The sequence below is a fragment of the Falco rusticolus genome, chromosome Z (genome assembly GCF_015220075.1).
Source record: "Falco rusticolus isolate bFalRus1 chromosome Z, bFalRus1.pri, whole genome shotgun sequence".
Classification (NCBI taxonomy): domain Eukaryota; kingdom Metazoa; phylum Chordata; class Aves; order Falconiformes; family Falconidae; genus Falco; species Falco rusticolus.
This window is the reverse complement of record NC_051210.1, coordinates 17336752-17358034: the sequence shown is the minus strand read 5'-3', so window position 1 is coordinate 17358034 and position 21283 is coordinate 17336752. Positions and strand designations below refer to the sequence as shown.

The 21283-nt window shown below is 42.5% G+C and overlaps 1 protein-coding gene across 3 annotated transcripts in view; it reads left to right on the top strand.

Moving 5' to 3' along the window:
- Positions 1–368: 368 nt before the first annotated feature.
- LOC119141287 (methylthioadenosine phosphorylase) overlaps positions 369–21283 on the top strand; it is a 29380-nt gene continuing 8465 nt past the window's right edge. Inside the window, exons 1-6 of one of the 3 annotated variants that reach the window (XM_037373473.1) lie at positions 432–446; positions 3731–3922; positions 5750–5836; positions 11515–11573; positions 13926–14093; positions 20894–20996. In XM_037373473.1, coding sequence (XP_037229370.1) covers positions 3911–3922; positions 5750–5836; positions 11515–11573; positions 13926–14093; positions 20894–20996 — 429 coding nt within the window. In that variant the 5' untranslated portion in view covers positions 432–446; positions 3731–3910. Of the gene's footprint in view, positions 447–3730; positions 3923–5749; positions 5837–11514; positions 11574–13925; positions 14094–14832; positions 18669–20893; positions 20997–21283 lie in introns of those variants that run through there. The other 2 variants (XM_037373472.1, XM_037373474.1) reach the window with 2 other exon arrangements.

The following is a 21283-nucleotide window of genomic DNA, read 5'->3' as shown; positions in this document are numbered from 1 at the left end:
ACCGTTCTGCACCGCATGCTCCTAACCGCTTCGCGAAGAACTCCGGCTGTGCGACTAGCGTCAGGCGACACCGCCAGCGTCGGGCCCACACCCGGAAGACTCGTCCCCAGCCGCGGGGTGCGGAGCCCGGGGGCGCCCTCTCCCACCCGCGCCGCGGGGACAGACCGGCCGGCCCCCCGCGGGCTCCCTTCGGCCCGAGGGCTCCGGGGTCACGGCCCCGGCGGCGCGGGCGCGGGCCCGGGCGCCGCTTCCCCTCAGCGCGGGCGGCCCCGCCCCCTAGCGAGGCCCCGGCGCCCCCGCCGGCCCGCGGCCCTGCAGCGCCGGGGGGAGGGGCCGGCCCGCGCGGGGCGGGGCGGGGCCGGGCCGGGCCACACGCGGCGCGCGGCCCCGGCGGCCACCCCCCCGCCCTTGCCGCCAACATGGCCGCCGCCGCCGCGGCCGTGAAGGTAAGCGAGGGGCAGCGTCGCCGTGGGTTGGGAAAGAGGCGGCACCCACCGCCGCCCTCAACCCCTCCCCGCCTGCCCCCTGCCGGGGCGGCCGCGGGCCTGCGGAGCGGGAGGGCGCGGGGCCACGTCGCTGCCCTCCGGGGGCTTCCGAGCGCGTGGGCTGAGGCGCCGCTTCTCGGCCGCCGCGTCCTCCGCCGCGCTCCGCTCCCTGCCCGCCTCCCTCCCGCCCCGCCCGCCAGGAGCGGGCCCCGGGCGCACGGCGCCTGGCCAAGTGACACCCCCCCCCGCCCCCGGCAACTCCGCCTCGCCGCCTCCAGGCCCCTCGGCTGCGGGCCGCGCAGCCTCCGCACGCCGCTCCCCGCCCTCAGCGCCACGGCGCTGCCGCAGGTGGTTTTTTTGTTTTTTTTTTTTTTTTTCTTCATGGGAGTCGGGGGTCTCCACTTCTCGGAGTGTCAGAGCCGGCTGCGGCCGGTCGGGCTTGTCCGTGAGAGGGAGTGAGGCACGTTTGTCACCGTCGCAGGGCGCCTGTACCGCCGCGCCAGCACACGGGTCTGGCCTGGGACCGGCCCGTCCCCGGTGCGTCAGCAGTGGGACCGGAGGGTGACTGCCCGCGTCAGGGGTGGGCGGGCCAGTTGCGGTGAAACGCAGGAATTGTGTTTCGACCAACATACGAATTAGTTTTCTGAGGTAAAGTAACTTTCCCGGTCGTCTTGGTGTGCAGGAATTGGCTATAAGCGGCCTTGATTTCACAGAGACAGCAGGTTTATTCTTTGCACTGTAAATTGTGTGCAGGTTGCTGTTACCTCTGTGTAAGTGAAAAGTCTTTTTAATGCCATCCTCTTCCTCTTCTCATTATCCCCAAAACAGAAGAGAGGAATATGGAGGTATTCAGAGGTGGTTGTCACAAAGACTCATGGCTGGTGGTGACACCAATGAACGTGTACCAGTGTGTAAGACCATCAGATGGGCAAGTGTATACTGTTACTGCACTGACACTTCTGTGTCTTCTGCTGGAACCTATTTGCAGAATTTCACCAACCAGCCGTTTAAGAAAGGTGTACGCTTAAGTGTGATCATTACTTGGGCTCCCACAGAGAAATGCTTTTGATTTTTTAGTTACTGATGTGATACTATTTCTTAGGTTTTACTTTTGTTGCTCTTCATCCCAGTGTTTGACTGTACCATAGTGAAATATTTCATGTTTCATTCCCAGTGCAATGCCATTGTACTTTAGATTTAATTCCAGATAACCTTAGGTACAGCCTCTGTTAATTTTCACAGGTTATGTCCATCACATCCCTTTGTAGGATGAAAAGTCTGGAATGGAGCATACAGTATTGCACCTTTCCATTCTTGAGGTCACTCCTAGATGTGACTGTCTCTGCCTTTGAGGTCAGGTGGGACTTTTTATCTCCGAGTCAGCTCCAGTCTGCTATTACTGGCTTTCAGTGCCTGGACTGCTACGTGGAAACAGACCTCAGATCCTTTGGCAGGGTATCTCCTCGAGGAGCCTAGGACAGCTGCATTCCTTCTGGTAGTTGATCAATTTGATAATCCTAGGAGGTCCGTAAAGCAGAATTTAATATAGAATCAGATTTTGGGGTCTCCAGCCCCAGACACAGCTGATATTCCTGGAGATTATGTTTGTTAGAGGAAAAACTATTTTCTTGCCAAGAGCTAACATTCATTTTACGGTTGGAGCTGCTAGCTCCAAGCTAGCATTACATGGTTGGAGAAGCACTGCTTCAACAAATCTGCTGGCCTAACGTTCGTTCCACCGTAGTAGCTCTCCTGTGAATTATAGTGAGCCCAGTGTTTCTCTGGCTACTGTTGCCTGGGGTGGCTTGAAGGGTGACAAACTGCTCCTGAGGTCTTTTGCAAGGAGGGAGAAGGCATAAGCAAATTCAGGGTAGTCTAGCTCTTCTTCCGTGCTGTGGGCTCTCCACCTGGGAGCAGTGACTATTTTGCCAGCTTGTTGCACTGCTGCCATTTCTGACAGCATGGCTGGTGGTGTAAAAGGCTGCTGTGGAGCTGAACCGTGCAGCACAATTAAGTATTGATGCCACTGCTGCAGCAGGAGTAGGGAGCCCAAGAGCACATGGGGAAGCCACCTCACCGGGCCTATGCTGCTGTGAACAGACCGAGCTCTGTGCTGCCACACATCAGGTGTGCTGCTTCCTGGTGCAGGAAATGCTGGATCTTGTGTGTTCATAAGGACCTTAAAGCAGTTCCAAAATAACATTTATGTCATGTAGGTGTAGCTGGTATCTCCAGCACTGCACTGTTTTCTTCAGTCCCAAGAAATTTCATTTTGCCAGAGTTAAAGTTCAGGCACATAAGCATTCTGGTTTTGAATATTCTCAATCTTAAATTATAGGGCACTAATAAAACAAGCATTGTATCAAACTAAAACTAGTTCAGTTACTTAAGTAACAATTTTTTTCTTGGATAAAAAAAAAAAGGCACCATTTTGATCTTGGCTTTTGTTAATGTAGTGGTCTTCTGTGTTTAGTGAATGCACACATGAGCAATGTTAAGGGTGGTCTTGCTGATTTTGAATTTTATGATTGCTTGCGTTGCACACCTCTTAGGTAGTTCTTAAGGCAGAAAATTACTCATCCTAAAACGTATAGTTTTCAGGTTTTATATGAGCGATCTAACAATCTGAACGTTTGTGATAAATAAGCAACATGAATAACATGGGAACAGACCGATCAGTACTACTGCAGACAATGATCTAGGTCTTCCCAAATGCTTAAGTTCTAGTTAAGGTTGGAGTTCGTGGATTTCTACTGGTATTTTGCTTTGCACTACTACTCGTGCTCCACAGGGGGGTAGCAAAAGGAAACAGAAGATCCGATAAAACTACTTCTAGGGTATTTGCGTTTACACCATCTGCTGTGGAAAGCTTTCTCATACAAGTATTTGGTGTGTAATGAAGGCCACAGAGCCTCAGCTTGTTAAAACGAAATGCTTGATGAGCCAACTAATATAGTGGTTAAACAAATGAGGTGTCTATGAATGTGAAAGTTAAGAAAAAAGACTAAGAGACAGGTGGGTGTGTGTTGTGGAAAGGGGGTGTTTTACATTGAAATTCACATTGAGTTATTTTCTATAAAAATAATAATAGTGGTGGAACCATGCAGTAGTAAGTCATGCCAGAATAGTTCCAATTTTTTTAGCCGTGATAAGAATTCTTCAACTTAAAAACTGAGACAAACTACGTTGGAGGCAAAAAAAAAGAAAAAAAAAGAAAAAAAGGAGCATTTTCTCTCATTACTAAGCTTTAGGTTGTGAAGGACCTGACATCAACCACTCTGTCCAAAGAGGTAGAAGTGTTCTGAACTCAAGAGAAAACTTGACTTGTTGAAAACAGAATAATCCCTGCAAAGACAAAACCAAGATACTTTCCAATGATGAACTAGAAACAAGAAAATTCAGATGCATTTTTCTTTAGCTCAAGTATGAAACCACAGGTGAGCTTAGTCTTAGTGACAATATATGTTTCAAATTACCTTTTTTTCTTTTCCCTTTTTTGCAAAAGAACAGGAACAGATGAGCTATGAGCCAGAACAAGAAATCTGTGATTACTAGGGCATGACATGTGGTATTTTTAAGTCACATCAAGTAACTACACTACAAGTTGTGTCAAAACACAAGACTTTTATTCTGATTTTCTAAGGATATAAAATATATTCTATTTAAGTGGCCCTTAGCTTTGCCCGCTTTTTTTCTCTTTCCAATATGCTTTGAAACTGTTAGTCAATTTCATAAAAATATTGGAAAAATACTGGAAAAGACTTCATCAAAAAAGTAGGAGGAATGAGAGTCTCTTAAGTTTCTACTTAGGGAAAGGTTGTAAGTTGAATAAAACCTGACACCAGTGCATCTACACAGGAGACAATTAGTGACCCAGCTGCAAAGTTTGAATAGTCGCTTACACTTTCTTACGTACCAGGTGACCTAATTTTAAATGCCTGAAGAAACCCAGCAGTGCTTACAGCAGGTGAAATTGTCAGTAAATTCTTTTTATTTCACTTGTGAAGATGTTGTTGAGCTTTTCAGAAGCTGTACAGAGACTATTACAGAAACAGGGAAGTTCTTAGATTTTGGCAAGTCAACAAAAAAAACTTCTAATGTTTTGGGAGAAGGTTAGCTTTTCATTATTTTGAATGTATGATACTATATGCCTGGTATTCCGTATAGCAGTTATGTGTAGGACTTTCCCCATGTAAACAGGAAGCCTTTGTTTTAATATATGTTATGCAGATACTTCATTACAGGCATTCCCAAATAAAACCCTTCAGTTTTGTATTGGAAATAAATGATGAATTGGTACATCTTTGTGTATTTTCCATAGCTTTTTTTTAATTTGGTATCTCTAAAGAGGAGAATCATAGTGCAAGAAATTGGCAGCTTACAGTTGTTTAAAATCAGTCATTTGAAATTAAGATAGCTCTGCAGAGCAGGACCTGGGAGTCCTGGTGACAGTGAGGTGCCCATGGGCCAGCAGTGTGCCTGTGTGTCCATGGAGGCCAGTGGGATCCCGGGGGGCACTGGGAGGAGCATGGCCAGCAGGTGGAGGGAGGTGATCCTGCCCCTCTACCCTGCCCTGGTGAGGCCCCATCTGGAGTGCTGTGCCCAGTGCTGGGCTCCCCAGTTCAGGAGGGACAGGGAGCTACTGGAGAGGGTCCAGTGAAGGGCTGCGAACATGATGAGGGGACAGGTTTATCGCTCCCTTATGAGGACAGGCTGAGAGAGCTGGGCCTGTTTAGCCTGGAGAAGAGAAGGCTGAGAGGGGATCTTATCAATGACGGCAAATATCTTAAGGGTGCGTATCCAGCAGACAGGGCCAGGCTCTTTTCAGTGATGACCAGTAACAGGACAAGGGGCAATGAATACAAACTGAAACCCAGGGAGTTCCATCTGAATATGAGGAAGAATTTCTTTACTTTGAGGGGGACAGAGTACTGTAACAGGCTGCTCAGAGAGGTTGTACAGTCTCCTTCTCTGGAGAATCTGAAAACCCACCTGGACGCTGTACAACCTGCTCTAGGTGAACCTGCTTTAGCAGGGAGTTGGACTAGATGATCTCCAGAAGTTGCTTCCAACCTTGACCATTCTAGGATTCTGTGAAATTTCTTTTCTGGGAAATGTGTTGTGCATATTATGTTTTGTTTATCTGTAGTCTAACCCCATCTCAAGCAGAAAATACATTTTGTAGTTGCCTAGTTTGTTTTTCCCACATGCTGTTAAATGGAGTATAATCTCAAGAAGACTAATAAAGTACTTTTCTGTGTAAGATCGGAATTATTGGTGGAACCGGGCTGGATGATCCGGATATCTTAGAAGGAAGAACAGAAAAATATGTTGATACTCCTTATGGCAAGGTCTGTATAACCTTTCTCTTTTTTTACTACTGAGACTTGTTTTTAAAGATGTTTGTATGCTTTTAATTTTCAGACTGTTAAATGAATGCCTAAAAGAGGTACTAGCACAAGACTTACTTCGTTTTACTTGCTGTGTATTGTGTGCTGCTTAGTTTGTAGAAACAAGGTGTTAAAAAGATGATGTGCAAAGGAGACTTTACCCCTTCTCATCTGTCGACTGGATGCATTTACAAACTGAGTCCTGAATTTGCAGTCGAGAGATAAACCCCCTCTTTCAAATTTGTGCTGCTTCTGACCTGTAGTATATGCCAGATTGCTCCAGGGACCTTCCTGAATTGCAGAAAAATGTCCTTTGAGCTATATGTGCCACCATTTTTCCTGTAACCACTGAATTATGCTTTACATACCAATGCTCTCCTTACAGTCATGCTTCTAACCACATAATCTGAAACTGATTCGAAAATGAAGCTCTGAAACTGTTGCTGTAGTACAGGTATTCTTGACCTAACTCCACATTGTTTCAGCCCTTTTCTTCAGCAGAAGGGAGTGGAGGCTATAGGTGTTGCTGTATACACAGTGCTAAGTGTGTTGTGAAGGACAATTCCCACTCCAAAGCACTTTTAGAAGTAGAAACAGGTAAGACAAAGGATGAGAGAGAGTTTTATAGGCAGGAAATCAAGGAGGAGAGAGGTTCTAGTTGACACAGGAAGTTCATAGAAGAACTGGATCTCAGATATCTGTAATGTCATAGGACCAGGGAGGTCAGGGTGCTTTATAATTGCCATCAAAATTGTATCTTATTAAATCTACCATTTTAAGCTAGTATACATACATTAAAACATCTGGCCTGTGGCAGCAAGCGCCCTTTCATGGGTAGAAGCTTGTCAGAAACTCAGTGCTGTGGTGTGCGATTTAAAATCTGAATCCGTGCCTCCATTCAAAATGGTTTAAGGGAGAAGTAAGAGTGTAAACAGTAAGCAGAGTTTGTGTACACACCATTCAAGAAGGGGAAGGAGATAAAGATTAAGGGAGGAGAAGTCATAATCAGAAAAACACACTTGACTTTCCTACCATCCTTCAAAATTTTTTAATAAACTGGAAGAGAATGAAAGGAACTTGCCTCCTCTATTTTTTGTACCCTGTTTTCCAAATGGTAGCCAGTGTTGGACTGAAATACAGTCCACTGGCTAAAGCAAACCAGTTGCCATTGCATGCCGGTTTTTGAGAATCATGGGTGGTATCAGCACGGCTGTATCTGCAGATGGCTCACAAACCAAAAATAGGGTGGTTGTAGCCAGTATTAACTGAAGCCTTCGTATCCAGGAAGGATGAAACACAGTTCTGTTCAGACTGGAGTTAAGGGCTCAGTGGCAGCACAGCATTTAGAGGGCTGTTCTGTCGCAGTGCTGAGATACAATAGGATTTGGGTGGCCTAAGTTCTGTAGTGCAGTAGCTGGTCTACAGCAGGGTTTAGTATTACTCAGAAGAGTAGAAGTACCTGTGGGATGGCTCCTGCTCAAGGGAGTGAAAGAAGTTTCTTCAGTTCTGCACCTTTGGTCAGTATGGAAGGGGTTTTAATTTTCATTTAGGAAGTAACTCAGCTACTATCTTTGTTCTGCTGTTTCTCCTGTGTCAGCTTCCACCATTTTGATTGCATCAAAGATTTGGTGTTCTATGGAAGATACCGTAAATCCTTATGGCATTCCATTTCCAGATATGGAAAATATTGTTCTCTTATAGGATAAAAAATAGGTTGCAACAACATTTATCTTCAGCACTGAATTTTGAAGCTACTGGTAAAACTTTGGTCAGAATGTGCTTTCAGTTAGATTGTTTTACTTCCTGGATGACAGAACTTGGTTCTGAATCACCTTTCCTCAAATCAGCAAAATATCTTCCTGTTCTAGGAAATTATTTTAGCTGCCCCCCCGCCCCCCTTGTTGGTCACAGATATATTGGGCAAACGAAGCAGGGCGGAGCAAGGGTTGCCCACCTTGCAAATGAGCTTTGTATGCTTGCATCAGGAAAATCAGACCATGTGACATAACATTTAAGCTCCTCTTCTGCCTCCCCAAAGCGATGTATGTCATTTGGTTCTTAAACTAAATCATAGGTTAAATGAAGTTTTGGGGAACCTGTGAGATGCTGTTCCATCTCAAGATTTCTGTAGATTTTTAGTTTGCTTGTTCATTCTGTTTTCTGTTCCAGCTTGCTTCTGAAGTGAGACCAAGGAAAAAATGAATTTTGTAAGCACCACATGAACAATACTTTCTGCATATTTATGTTGCAGACAAAAGAGATTTATTTCAATTGTTACTTTCATAATTTATGGTTAACTGCCCAGGATTCTTTGCTTCCTTTTCTGTTTTGCAATACTGAGTAATAAATATCTTTGGATTTGGTGGAAGGGGGAAGTAGTTAAATATGTGTATGAATTATTAATGTTCAAGAACTTTTTATTGGGCCTTTTTTTGAATCCTGCTTTAAAAATACTGTATTAGAGCTTTAAACTGGGATTGTTCCATTGGAATTTTTTATTATTTTATCAGCGTTTCAAAGCTGATAAAATGCTGAGATAATAGTAGAGAGGTACAGCACTGGAAAGGACTTGTGGGAGAAGGAGCATGGAAGGGAAGTACACGCTAGCTGTATTAGATGGTTAACACAGTCTGAATTTTCTGTGTCTTTCACTTCCTTGTAACTTTACACACACTGATTTATCTTTATTTCCTCTCTTTTAATGACCTATGATGCAGTATTTGCAAATTCTTTTCTTAAACAGTTTGTCATTTAGCATAGCATTCTTCATTCCAAACCTTTTTTTTTTCCTCTGCCATGATTTTAGCAATCATTTGCGAGAAAGGTATTCAGGCAGTTGTAAGATGCCTTGAATACATTCTGTGGAAATCTGTGTAAAGATGACAACTGGTCTTGTTACATGGCCACCCTGAAGCTTTTTGAAGTGACTATAGAGGGGCAGCAGGTAGGAAAGGAAACCCTGGCTGCTGCAACTGGATTTTGAAGCCTGTTGGCTTTCAAAACTGTTGCGTTCTTGCAGTGTCAGCAACATACACCAGAATTCAGTGGAGTTCTGTGGTGGGGACAAATATCAAATAGCAGTTAAATTGCACCTTTCTACACCAAATCTTTTGGAAATTGATATAAACTTGAATCTATCACTTGCAATAAACTTGCATCTGTCACTTGCCAAGTGAAGGATCCAATTTTCAACTTAATAATCTTTTAATTTTGATAGGAGACAAGGAATTTTGTCTGAAGTCCTCTTTAGTTTTTAAGACTATTTTTGTATCCTGCTGTGAGCTAATTTGCGTGCTTACTACTTCACACAGCAAATGTGTGCCATCTAAACAAACCAAACCAAACCTCAAAAAAGCAAAACTGCAAATGCTAATTATTGTGAACCTTCATTGTTATGGAATGTTGCAACATCAAAATGCCTTGGCAGCTAGACAGGAAGGCTTTCGCCCTGTGTGAAATTTTGCTTTCAAAGCTATATCTGGTTCAGGAGAATACATGTGAATTAAGCTAAATAGATTAAATGTTTTTATGTCAGTAGGTTAAAATTAAATGGAGACTTTTAACAGTGGTAAATCTGTGTCTGACAGAATTTAAACCTAGGTGACTGAGTAACTTACGGTGCTATGATGATGTCATGGTTTAACCCTAGCTGGCAGCCAAGCCCCACACAACTCCTCACTCACTTCCTCCTGATGGGATGAGGTGGAGAATCAGAAGGGTAAAAGTGAGAAAACTTGCAGGTTGTGAGATGAAGACAGTTTAATAGGTAAAGCAAAAGCTGCACACACAAGCAAAGTGAAACAAGGAATTAATTTGCAGCTTCCCATGGGCAGGCAGGTCTTCAGCCATCTCCAGGAAAGCAGGGCTAATGCCATAACCCCAAACATTGCTCCCCTTCCTTCTTTTTGGTCATAAGGTCTGGAACATCAGTTTGGTCAGTCGGAGTCAGCTGTCCTGGCTGTGTTTCCTCCTGACTTCTTGTGGGGTTGTGTGAGAAGCAGAGAAGGCCTTGACTCTGTGTAAGTGCTGCTCAGCAATAGTGAAAACATGCCTGTGTTATCAACAGTTACCAGCACAAATCTAAAACATAGCCCCATACTAGCTACTGTGAAGAAAATTAATTCTAACCCAGCAAAAACCAGCAGAGAAGAGAATTCACATTAAAAATGGCAAAAAAAAGAGCTGTGCAATAGGGAGCAGAAAGTGCTGGTTTTATTAGAAATTAATATCCCTAAAATGCAGCTGGGAGGGCTCACATATTACTTCGTTCTAGATCTCTGCAAACTTTCAAGAGTGATAGAATTAACAGCTGTAAAACTAAATGCTGTAATCTTGCAGCTAGCATTAAAATACAAATAAAATTATATTAAGCAGTAGACAACAGAACATTTCTAAATGCAAGTATGGGAGTCCTTCCAGATACTTGCAAACTTGTGATCAGTAAATAAATAATAATTTTGTTAATAGCTATTTCAGCTTTAAATCCCAGGGCGTGGAAGGAGAGATTGGCACAGAGTGGCTTCCAGCTTACTCTACAGTTTCTTCTACGCAGCAGTAAGAGTGGAATGCATCCAGACCTCAACTGGGCAGGAGAAGCAGCATACCCAGCTGCACTGCTGTTCAGCACAAATGCAATGTAGCATCTAATTAAACAGTGGCCTTAATTTTTTTAACAAAAAGGGAGGCTAGAAGCATTGTGTATTTCAGATCCCTGATGCATATAGCCCAGGAGCAGAACGCAGCCCACAGGGCAGTTAATTTGTTGTAGTAGTGGTTGATGACTTGGGGTCTGACATGCGTGGTCAATATGACCATCTCCAAGGCAGGGCACATGTCTCAACTGGGCAGCTACAAACAAAATGCTCTAGCTTCCTGGCTGGCTGGTCATCAGGAGGAATGCATGTTCTCATTGTGCAGCTGTGAGAGGAGAGCACATGCTCTCTCCTCGTCCCTGGGCTGACCAAATACAACATTGCTTCTGCCACTAGTGTACCAGAAGTTCTCTGTCATCTCGCAGTTCTGTTCCCAAAAGCAGGACTCCTAGCAGAAGGGAAGAGGGAGTTTATCAGGAAGCTAGGGGAGAATGAAGGGTGGGTTGGAAGGGTCTAGAACTCCTCCTCACACCCCTAGTCTGAGTTAGGGGGCCATGGTAGAAAGAGGACAGAACAGAATGGGGAGTGTTACAGAAAGGGACAGATTTTGGGAGGGGTCTTCTAGAAGGGAATAGCACCTTTTTAGCAAAAAGCAATCAAAGTTTGCAGGAGAGAGTGAGACATGCTAACCAACGTAAGGGCAACGTGTACATGCTGCTTTTTTCACATTTGTGTAGCACTGTTTGAAATGCTGTTTCAAAGTATTTGAAAGTATTACTATTTCAAATCCTAAAGTAGGGAGTTGCAATATAAATGTTAGTATGAACACAGAAAAACTGTGATAAACCTGGTGTCAAGTTTGATTTTTCTGTTCCAGACTGTTTTACTAATCTGCCCTGTCACAGAGCTGAACTGAAGGAAATGTGAGACTACAGTGGTAACCAGTATTTGCTTCCATAACTATCCTTCTTATTTTTGAGCAGCAGTTAAGGTTTCTAATGTGATTGTCAGGCTGTTACTCATTCTTATTTGCTTGTTTATTTGCAGCCATCGGATGCTTTGATATTGGGAAAGATAAAAAATGTGGACTGTGTGCTATTGGCAAGGTAAGTGAGCATTTTAAGGGGTTTTATACTATGTCTTAAAGTTTTCTCAGATGTTTTTTTCTTTTTACATTAGGTGAAATGAATTTTAATCAGACTTCATCTTGCTCTGTGGTTGCTAGCAAAGTCCAGCAGAAGTCTTTTTTCCTGAACAAATTTGGTGCTGCAGGAACTGAGAGTATTACAAATAAAGGTTAGGAAAGAGAAATCTAGGGTGGTTACATAGGTCTTACTAGGTGCTGCCCTAGTAAGAACAGCAGTCTGCAATGCTGCCTGCTCTGGTAGTATGTAGGTTGTGCCTGATAACCTCAGTAATCCATCTGCTCCCTCTGCAGATTTCCTTTCAGAAACTGGGAAATTGCCTGTTTCCAGGGGAACTGTATCTCTGCTACCACTCTTCCAAATAATACCCTTTGATTATTGAGGACTCTGGCTGTTACCATTATTGCTTAGGAGGCTGCATCCCCTGTAGTTCTCTCGCCCTGTGTCATATTTATTCAGGCATCTCTTACCATACTCAGAAGAGAATCTGCAAGCAGGATCTGCAGAATGAGTGCATAGAGATTTCACGCTAATGTAACCATGGATATCTAGGACCAATGTGCTACTAGATTAAACATAAGAATACTAACACAGTTCTCAGCATTGGACAGCATGGGCAGAGCCAGGTGCTGATAACAGAGTCCATCAGCAGTCCCAGACAAGTCAAGGTGATGAATCAACTCCAGTATCCATCCAGGGAGTCCAAGCAGGAGCTGTAAGAGATGGGGCAAAAGACAGAGTTGTAGTCAAGGCTGCAGCATTGTCAAAAGTCCATCCAGAAAACTGGTCTGGAGACAAACTACAGCATAGGTCTGAAGGCCATCCAGGAGACAGGGCTGGGGACAGGCACACCTGTGACATAGCTCAGGCCAGGAGAGAAGACTGGAGGTGGGAGCACCTAGGTTCACAAGCACCAGGTGTTTGCGTCGAGGCCAAGGGTGAGGCTGGCCAGGGCAGTTGCAACCCAGTGGTGCACTCAGGGCCCAATTCTTTCCATGCCAGTATTTTTTCCATTAAGGTGCTAATTGTTAACCTTCTCTGCAGCTACACTTCTGTCTATGGTTTTACTTTTCTTACTTTGCATGGACTTTTCTCATATATTTTATTACACCTGGACAACATTTTTCTCATTTGCTCAAATGAAATGCTAAGCCAAGAGCTCATATCTGTGCTGTATCGAAGTAGGCCTTGGGCTACAGACAGCTGAACAACTGGGCTGTGGTTTACATCCTGTCTGGGATTTATGACCATTCATATACAACTGTCATGGGTTTACTTTTGGGGCGAAGGCATCTGCATCTTCACTTTGTGTTTTGGGAACAATAAGAGAGTTGCTCATAAATGATTAAAAAAAAACCCAAACACATATATTCTAGAAGAGGATTATGAAAACAACTGTAATATTAAACAATAATCTACAAGTCTATTAACTTACTAGAAATGCTAATATCAGCATGGGAAACCTGCCTGACAGTGCTTGGTCATGTGTGCAGCTCCCAGTTCCCAGTTGACCAAGTTCTTAAGATCTTTTGGTCTCTTTGAAAGACTCAGTTGGGCAATTCAGTTCCTCCTTTCATTTTACATAGTTGAAATTTTCAAATGTATTTAATCATTATGTGAGTGATATACCACTGTAGTGATGACAAAGATAACACAAAAGCATGTGCTTGTAAGACTTAAGTCCTGTCATGGTGAAAAAATATACTGCAACAGTGTGAAGTGATTCTTCTAATTTATGTAAGCTGTCAGATCATTTGAAGAGCAAAGAGAAAAATGTGTTTCTACTGTTTTATTTGGGAAGGTGACAGATTAAAACTGTGTGTTCTTTCTGGTTTTAATTTTCTGTGATGTGCTGCTCTTTTCTGGGTGGGAGAATACAAACAACACTTCTGAGCAGAAAAATCTGTAGAGGTATATGTAAATCTTACAGATTTATTGTAGTGTGTGGAAGATTTAATTTTCTACATTTGGGTTTTCAGAATCTATGGAACTGACTTAAAACTGAAGAAAACTGCTTTTTGTACTCTTGAAGCTGCTGAAGTGTATTTAGATTGTATTTTCAAGATTGTTTTCATTACAGTCTTGAACTTAAAATTTTTGCATCTAAAAAGAAAATTACACTACTTCTGAAACCAAATACTCTGAGAACTTTAATACAGTTAGGAAAATGAGCTAAACTGGAAGTAGTTGAAATGATCTGTTCCACTTCCAATGTTGTAAGGGAAATAACATTTTCTGGCATTCTCTGTCTGGAAGAAGGAAGGCAGTTTCAGTCTGGTTTATTTTACTCTCTTGCAACATGCATCTTTGCAGACATGGAAGGCATCATACAATTATGCCATCGAACATCAATTACCGTGCCAATATATGGGCATTAAAAGAAGAAAATTGTTCACATGTATTGGTGACTACTGCCTGTGGTTCATTACGAGAGGAAATACAACCTGGTGATCTTGTTATAATTGACCAGTTCATTGACAAGTGAGTAACGTTTGTGTTTAATTGTGTTCTTAATTATGGGAGAAAAAAGGGGACAAGTGGGGTTAAATGATATAGTAACATGTTAATGTTACATTAAGTTTTGGTGGAATGAGATGATAGCCTCAGTTCTTATGGCAGAAAGTGAGATTCATACAAAATGTGATAGGAAACAGGAATGAGATTACAAGTTTAGCTCTAACAGACACAGAAGAAATATCAGGTTTTGAAGAATGGCCTCAAATGAACTGAAGCATAGCTCCTTGGGAGAAGTCTTCTGAAGAGATCTCCTATTATCAAATATGAGGGAGGAACATGGAGAAGAGCACAGACTGTTCTAAGAAGAATCTGAAATGAGATGGTGCAAGAAGCATAGGAGGAGACAGGTAGGAAAACATGTGCAGTAATAATGAGGCTCTACGGAAGAGAGATCAAATGCAACACAGAGGGATAAGAGAGGAGGTTGTTTTAAAACAAGGATAGATGCTAACATCCTTTATTCGTTAAGAATCATAAGGAAGTAAATTTTTTCCAGTGTCTTTGTACTCCAGTCAGTCCTCCCCTCCTTGATTATCTGATGTTTAGAAAAATTCAAGCAGATGGGGGGGAGGGGCCAGGGGGGCCGGGCAGGGGGAGGGGGGGTACGGGGGGAAGAGCTTAATTTAAAAATGAGTGACTACACCAAATATTTCAAAAACATAGTCACACATTTTAAGAGGTAAATCTATTCTCGTACTTACAGGTGTACTGTATCTAGAAGTCTTATGTGAGGCTGCTGGCAGTATTTCATTGCCAACTGAACATGTATACCCTAGGTTTGTTCTCTGCAGTGCTATTCAAGATTTGAGTTAACTGACCACTTGTTTGCGACGTGTGTAACTGAAATGCTTTTTCTTTTAAGAGATTATGTTTTAAGTACAATGTATCGAAATGACTAAGTAGCCTGCAGGAGCAAGCCCTATATACACTGCTTCCTGTTATACTGGAGCTGATTTATCAGTGGAGAGCTGCTGTATTGCTGACAGTCGTCTTTTTTTTTCCTCCCAAGTCTAAAAGTATTTAAGCTGATCACTTTGTTTATACAGATTAAATCATAATCCTTATTCTGCCAGTAGTACTTGGAAATGAGTAATTTTAGTTTCTATATTGATTTCTGTAGGAAAGATATTAAACATAACTTGAGTACATGGCTTAGATTATCACAAGTAAAACACAAGTAAAACAAAAAAAAACCCAAAAAGATATTTTGGCAGCATTATCATCTGGCAGACTCCTAGGTAGGTGAGGGGAGCCTAACTATGCTAAGCTATGAATTGCATGCATGGGAAGAAGTACCCTCTGGCCCAGAGAGCCTGCAGTTTTAAACAAGAAACAGTTGCAATGATTGCAGAATTATTACCTGCTATGGAGGAGGTGTGGAAGTATTGAGAAACTAACGCTTGCAGAGGTAAGGCAGAAAGACATAAACAGCCAGGAGATATAACCAGGTAAGAAATATCAGAAGATCCTTCATCCAAAATGTCATTATCAAAATCAATAATTCATTTTTAAGCTACCTAATCTCCTCACACAGCTTTAAATTTCCCAGCACTTGCCATTCTGTATTATAATTTCTGACCTGGAAAGGAAGTAAGCTTGGTTAAGTCTGGGTTTTAAGAACATGCCCCTTTCAATAAAAGAAAAAAAAAGGTTATAGAACAAATCAGCATATTTCTCTGATGTGAATATGAGTGAAAATACAGCCATCCTTTACATTGCAGCAAAGAAGGCAATTAGAAGGCCCTTGGGCTGCATTAGTAGGGGTGTTGCCAGCAGGTTAAGGGAGGTGATCCTTCTTCACCTCTGTTCAGCACTGGTGAGGCCACACCTAGAACACTGTGTCCAGGGCTGGGCTTCCTAGTGCAAGAGGGACATGGATGTACTGGAGAGAGTTCAGCAAAGAACCACAAAGATGCTGGAGGGAATAGAGCATCTCTCCTGTGAGAAAAGGCTGAAAGAACAGGGACTGTTCTTTCCTGGAGAAGAGCAGGTTCAGGGGGATCTTATCAATGTACATAAATACCTAAAGGGTACCTGTAGAGAAGATGGAGCCAGGCTCTTTCCAGTGGTGCCCAGTGACGGGACCAGAGGCAGTGGGCACACACTGAAACACAGGAGGTTCCCTCTGAACATCAGGAAACAGTTTTTCATTGTGAGAGTGACTGAGCACCGGCACAGGTCACTCAGAGAGGTGGTGGAGTCTCCACCCTTGGAGGTACTCAAAAGCCACCTGGACATGGTCCTGGACAACCAATTCTAGATGGAACAGGGGGTTGAGCAGGGGATTGGACCAGATGACCTCCAGAGGTCCCTTCTAACCTCAACTGTTCTGTGACCTGTGTCTTCATTTAGAGTTTATTCAGGTGGTCACCAGAAGCAATGGCATAGCCCGTATATGAGCGGTGTTTCATTTGGTCAAGCAAGTTTTCATTTCAATGTAGAAGAGTCCGAAATTGAATAGCACATGAGAATTTTTCGGTGTGGAAAACAATGTGTAATAGGAATTTTAAAATCATTTCTAGCTTGCCCTCTAATTCAGAAAACTGACAAGTCATAATGGTCTGTTTAATTTCACAATTTGATTTCTGTGTTAAGTCTTTTTCCCTGATGTACTTGCCAGTGGGTGTTAGACTGCTGGTTCTTTGGAGGTAGGGTCTGCATTTTTGCCTATCATGGGTAAATGCATCATCTGTAAAAGTGATTGCATTACATATCATAAATCATTAAGAAAACAGTGCTTCTGACAGGGAAATATTTTCATGGGACAAAATAGATTAATTGTCTACCAGCATTTGAAAAGATGCAGTTTTTCTGACATACCTTCTACTGGAAGATCGGGGTCCTGTAGAAAAAACTGTGTCAAAGTCTTGGAAAAAAGGTACTGGTTAAAGCTGCAAAAACAGTCAATTATTTTTTTTTAAAGTTATCCTGGCTTCTGTATAGTGATTAACCCGTGTCAGGGACTAGACAGGAAAGAGGGCTGGGTCCAGGTGGGAAGGATTTACATTAAAATCAGTGCCTTCTGGGTGTCCAGGTACCTTTTGTTATCTGGGCTCTGGTTCTCAGTAGGGAGCACGTCATGATTGTCCTTTCAGGTATAAAGCAAGAAGGAATAGTGAAAGGGAATGGGGGAACTCTAGAATTGAGCAGAAAGATGTAGGCAGCAAATGTAAATTTGCTCCCTTTGGCCATGCACACTGTGGCATTAATGACAGGATCTCAATATATGGAGTTCTGTGGGACTTCTGCCTAGTTTAGGGCATAGGTTTGACTTACAGTAGGGAACAGTGAATAGGTGTAATTAGAACTGTATAGTATTTCCAGACTTTTGAGAGCTTAATTCTGCAGATCATTAGCACTCCTAGTAAGTGTTTGATTTTGAATATGGAGTCTCTGCTTGCTTTATGCTTATCTGTTGGGGTGTGTATTTAAACAATAAAAGATACATTCTGTTAAATAAGTACCAAAATGTATACAAGGTGTTCTCCCTACTTCCAAATCCAAAAGTAGCCACAGGTGCTATTATGGGCTACAATTGTTCTCTTCTTTGAAACAAGTGCCTTAAAAAAAATCTGGAAGATTTTTATGCCTTTGGCTCCTTTTAGTTTATTGCAGTGCCATTAGTCAACTGGCTAGATCAGGCTGATAAGGGGCATTGTAATACTTTATGTTTGCTGCTGATGTTTTCTAGGAAGAGTAAGAAGGTAAGTACTTACTTGGATGATTCAGCTCATTTGGCAAATGCAGAAAATCACTTCATAAAAGAAATACCGGAACAGCTGCGAACCATATTGTTTGAATAATCTGTGTCACATACACCACTACAATTTATTGCAGTATTGTTACACTCTAATTTTTGTGGGATAATTTTCTTTCAGTGTCCCTGAAGAGGCAGAGCATGCTGAGACTGTTTTTTTTACCTCAGATGCCAGTGTGAATTTTCATTTTGTTCTTTAATTACTAATAGCTTGTTGATAATCCAGCACTACTAGAAGAAGGGTGAAGATGATGATGCAAGTGGTAGAGGACTGTTTGTCACAAGGGGAAATTATTGGTTTGTTCACTTACATGAGTTGTATTTTGCTACTTAGCATCAGTCATAAACAGCACTGCCAGAAAATCTTGTGTTACTATGATAAAATCAAAATGAAGGAGCAAAAGCCACCTTACTGTCTGATTAAAAGTGTAGCTGTTGCTTGCAGGGTGGAGAATACAAACTGGGGACACCTTCAGAGCTGCAGTATGTGCAGCTTTGAATTTGAAAAAGCAGTAAGGGCAAGGCAGGCATGGCAGGACTATGCAACAGTGCAAGGATTTGCTTGTGCGGTGAGTACCACTGTCCCCTTGAGCTGATAGACAAGTGGTTATGCTTAAGAACATACTCGCCCCTTTCCCAGGGAAAGAATTCTGTCTTTTCCTGTTCTGCCATCTGCTGTTTGGCACAGAGGCAGCGTGTTCTGGTGGGGGTTCTCCGAAGAGCCCTGCAAAGGTCAGATGGCCAGCAGTAGCTGTGGAGCCCCGGCTTTTACCTGCTTCTTGGTAAGTTATCAGTCCAGTGCTTTCAGGCGCTGCTTCTGAACTTCATCACGGGTAGCATCTCTGTACTTGCCCTTTACACCATGCTTGATCCTTCTGAACTGTGCACTTCTACTATTGAGTAGTGTGGCTGGTTTCTAGGCAAGCGTGTGGTGACTTCTTCCTGTTTTAATATAAATAATCAAGCAGTTGTATAGTGTTCAGTTGTGCGGTGTTGTTAAGCAGGCTCTCCTGATGGCATGCAGGCCTCCACATTTGTAACTGTGAGATCTAACGAGCAGATTGTCTTTGAAGAGTCCCTGTTGAGTTCCTTATTTCTTGTCTCCTGCTGGCTCCATAATGGTATGTGGGGGAGGTCTTGAAACTCCTACAAAGAGAGGAACTTTAGGCAGATACTGTCATTTGCTCTCTGGCTCTGGGTCTCTGGGAGAGTAAGGCAAGGAAAGTATCTGTGGTTCAGTAGCCTTTGTTCTCTCTGCAAAGGATACAGAGGAATGGTATTGCAGCAGTGAAAATCACGTGCTGCTGCCCTGTGCCTTGCAGACAGGTGAGTGGGACAGATCAGGATAGCCAGTTTGGGTCTGGAGTAGCAGGAGGAGAGGCCAAAAGGCATTTTTCTGCACCAGCCATTACTTCAAAGGTAGCAAGAATCAGAGGATGGTTCAAATCTGACTTTATTCTCACCCTAAGCCTAGCAGTTTATGGACACACCAGCTGGCCCCATAACAAGTAGCTGTGGCCTTTGCAGGATTGCAGCCTTCCATGCAGATGAGAAACTGTTGCACTCTGAGAGTCACAATGCTCAGAGCAGTTGTCACTTGTTCCCATGTAGTTTATATGTATGGTGCTAAACATAGTAGCATTTCTTTATTAGACCACCTAGTGATGTGGCCATTCTCTCCAAACACAGGGTATCTGAAAGTCGGAGAGTAGTATTTGTACATATGTGATCTTTCCTTGGGGCTTTTCTGAGTGAAAGAGTCTGACTAACAACATCTGAAATCCTATAATGTAGGAAATGGTTTATGACTTTTCCCATTTCCTCCAATTCTAAGTAATTCATTAGCAGACACTGAAAAAAAATAACGTGTGAAATCAGATACATTCTATTTGTGGCTCTTCAATATCCCATAAAGTAATATTAGCGTTTCAACTAATTTTTAACAGCTGTATCTCATTTTGCATGTGTTTTTAATTTGCTGATCTCTTTCCCTATTTTATAATCTCATCCTTAAACCTTTCCTACTGGATCTTTCTGCCCGCCCCCAAATCTAACATGTATTTAAAACCTTCTTTTAAATATTTGCTGGTGACTTGGGTAGGGACCTGTTGTGAGCAGTATTACCAGCAGAAATTTTTTATTTTAACTGTGGATTGAGTTTGGCTCTTGCCTTACTTTTTCTCCTTATAAAGTGCGATATGTGACACATTGTGGGAAGAATGGAATGTCTCAAAGAATTTTGTTCCAGAGGGGTTTTGCCATCCAGTTGGCTGAATTATCATGAGGCAGTGCATTTGAAAGTAATGGGATATGAGTAGCAGTTCCAGTAGTTGTCAAAATGACATGCTGGATGGTAATTTCTGCTGCGTGTTTGACCATTTTGTGCAAGGCAACAGCTTCTCAATTGAAAGAAGGGAGAAAAAGGATTCTTCAACTTGCAAGCTGCCAATGCATGTGTGTGATCTTTCTGAGAATATGAAGACATCCTGTTCCAGAGGTTTTCTGGTTGAATTCACACCTCTTTTGTTCAGGAAGCTGTTCCTATAAATTCCTATCCTTTCAATGTGGGAATGCAGTGCTATGAACAAGCTCTATTTTGACTAGCTTTGTGGTAATTCAGCCTTGATTCTTTCCCTTCCTGAAAGCTCACTGTATTCTTTTTTCCAGAGATTACTTGTCTGACTTGGCCAATTTCTCTTCGGTAGAATTGCAGCATAATGTGGCTATTTGTGTCATTTAGGAGCAAATCAGTATTTCAGCAACTTGTTAACAATAGATTTTCTCTAATTAATTGATAATGGACTGCGGAAGTAACAGATTTATGCGCTTGAGCTCGGTTCTGAAAGATTTGTAGAGGTAAAACAAGATTACAAATAAGTCATTATTATCATACTGATAACTTTTGTTCCCTCCCAGGAATGCTGTGGTTTGGGATTTTTGTAAATTTCTTGCTTTCTCTTCTGTTTTCTCCCATTCTTTTCTCTGAGCATGTTTTCTGTTTTTCTAGGACAACTAAAAGACACTGTACTTTATACGATGGGCAGCATTCCACTCTTTCAGGAGTATGTCATATTCCAATGGCAGAGCCGTTCTGCACCAAAACCAGAGAGGTTAGTGAATTTTGTAATAGTATTTAGAAATGTTATTTTTATGGTGCTTTTTTGTGATATAGTAGGCTATGCATTGTTAGAACACAGAGGCAATCTGCACCTCTTGATTCCTGTTTCTCAGATATGAGATGCTATTAAGGAAAAATATAACATTTGGAAAGCATGGGAAGTAAAAATCTTCTGTTTATAGGAGCTGTCTTCCTAAGGAAGGTATGCAGAAGATGTCAGTTGCAACCTAGATTTCCCTGGGGTCTTAACAACAGGACAAAAGATCTTTATTATAGGTA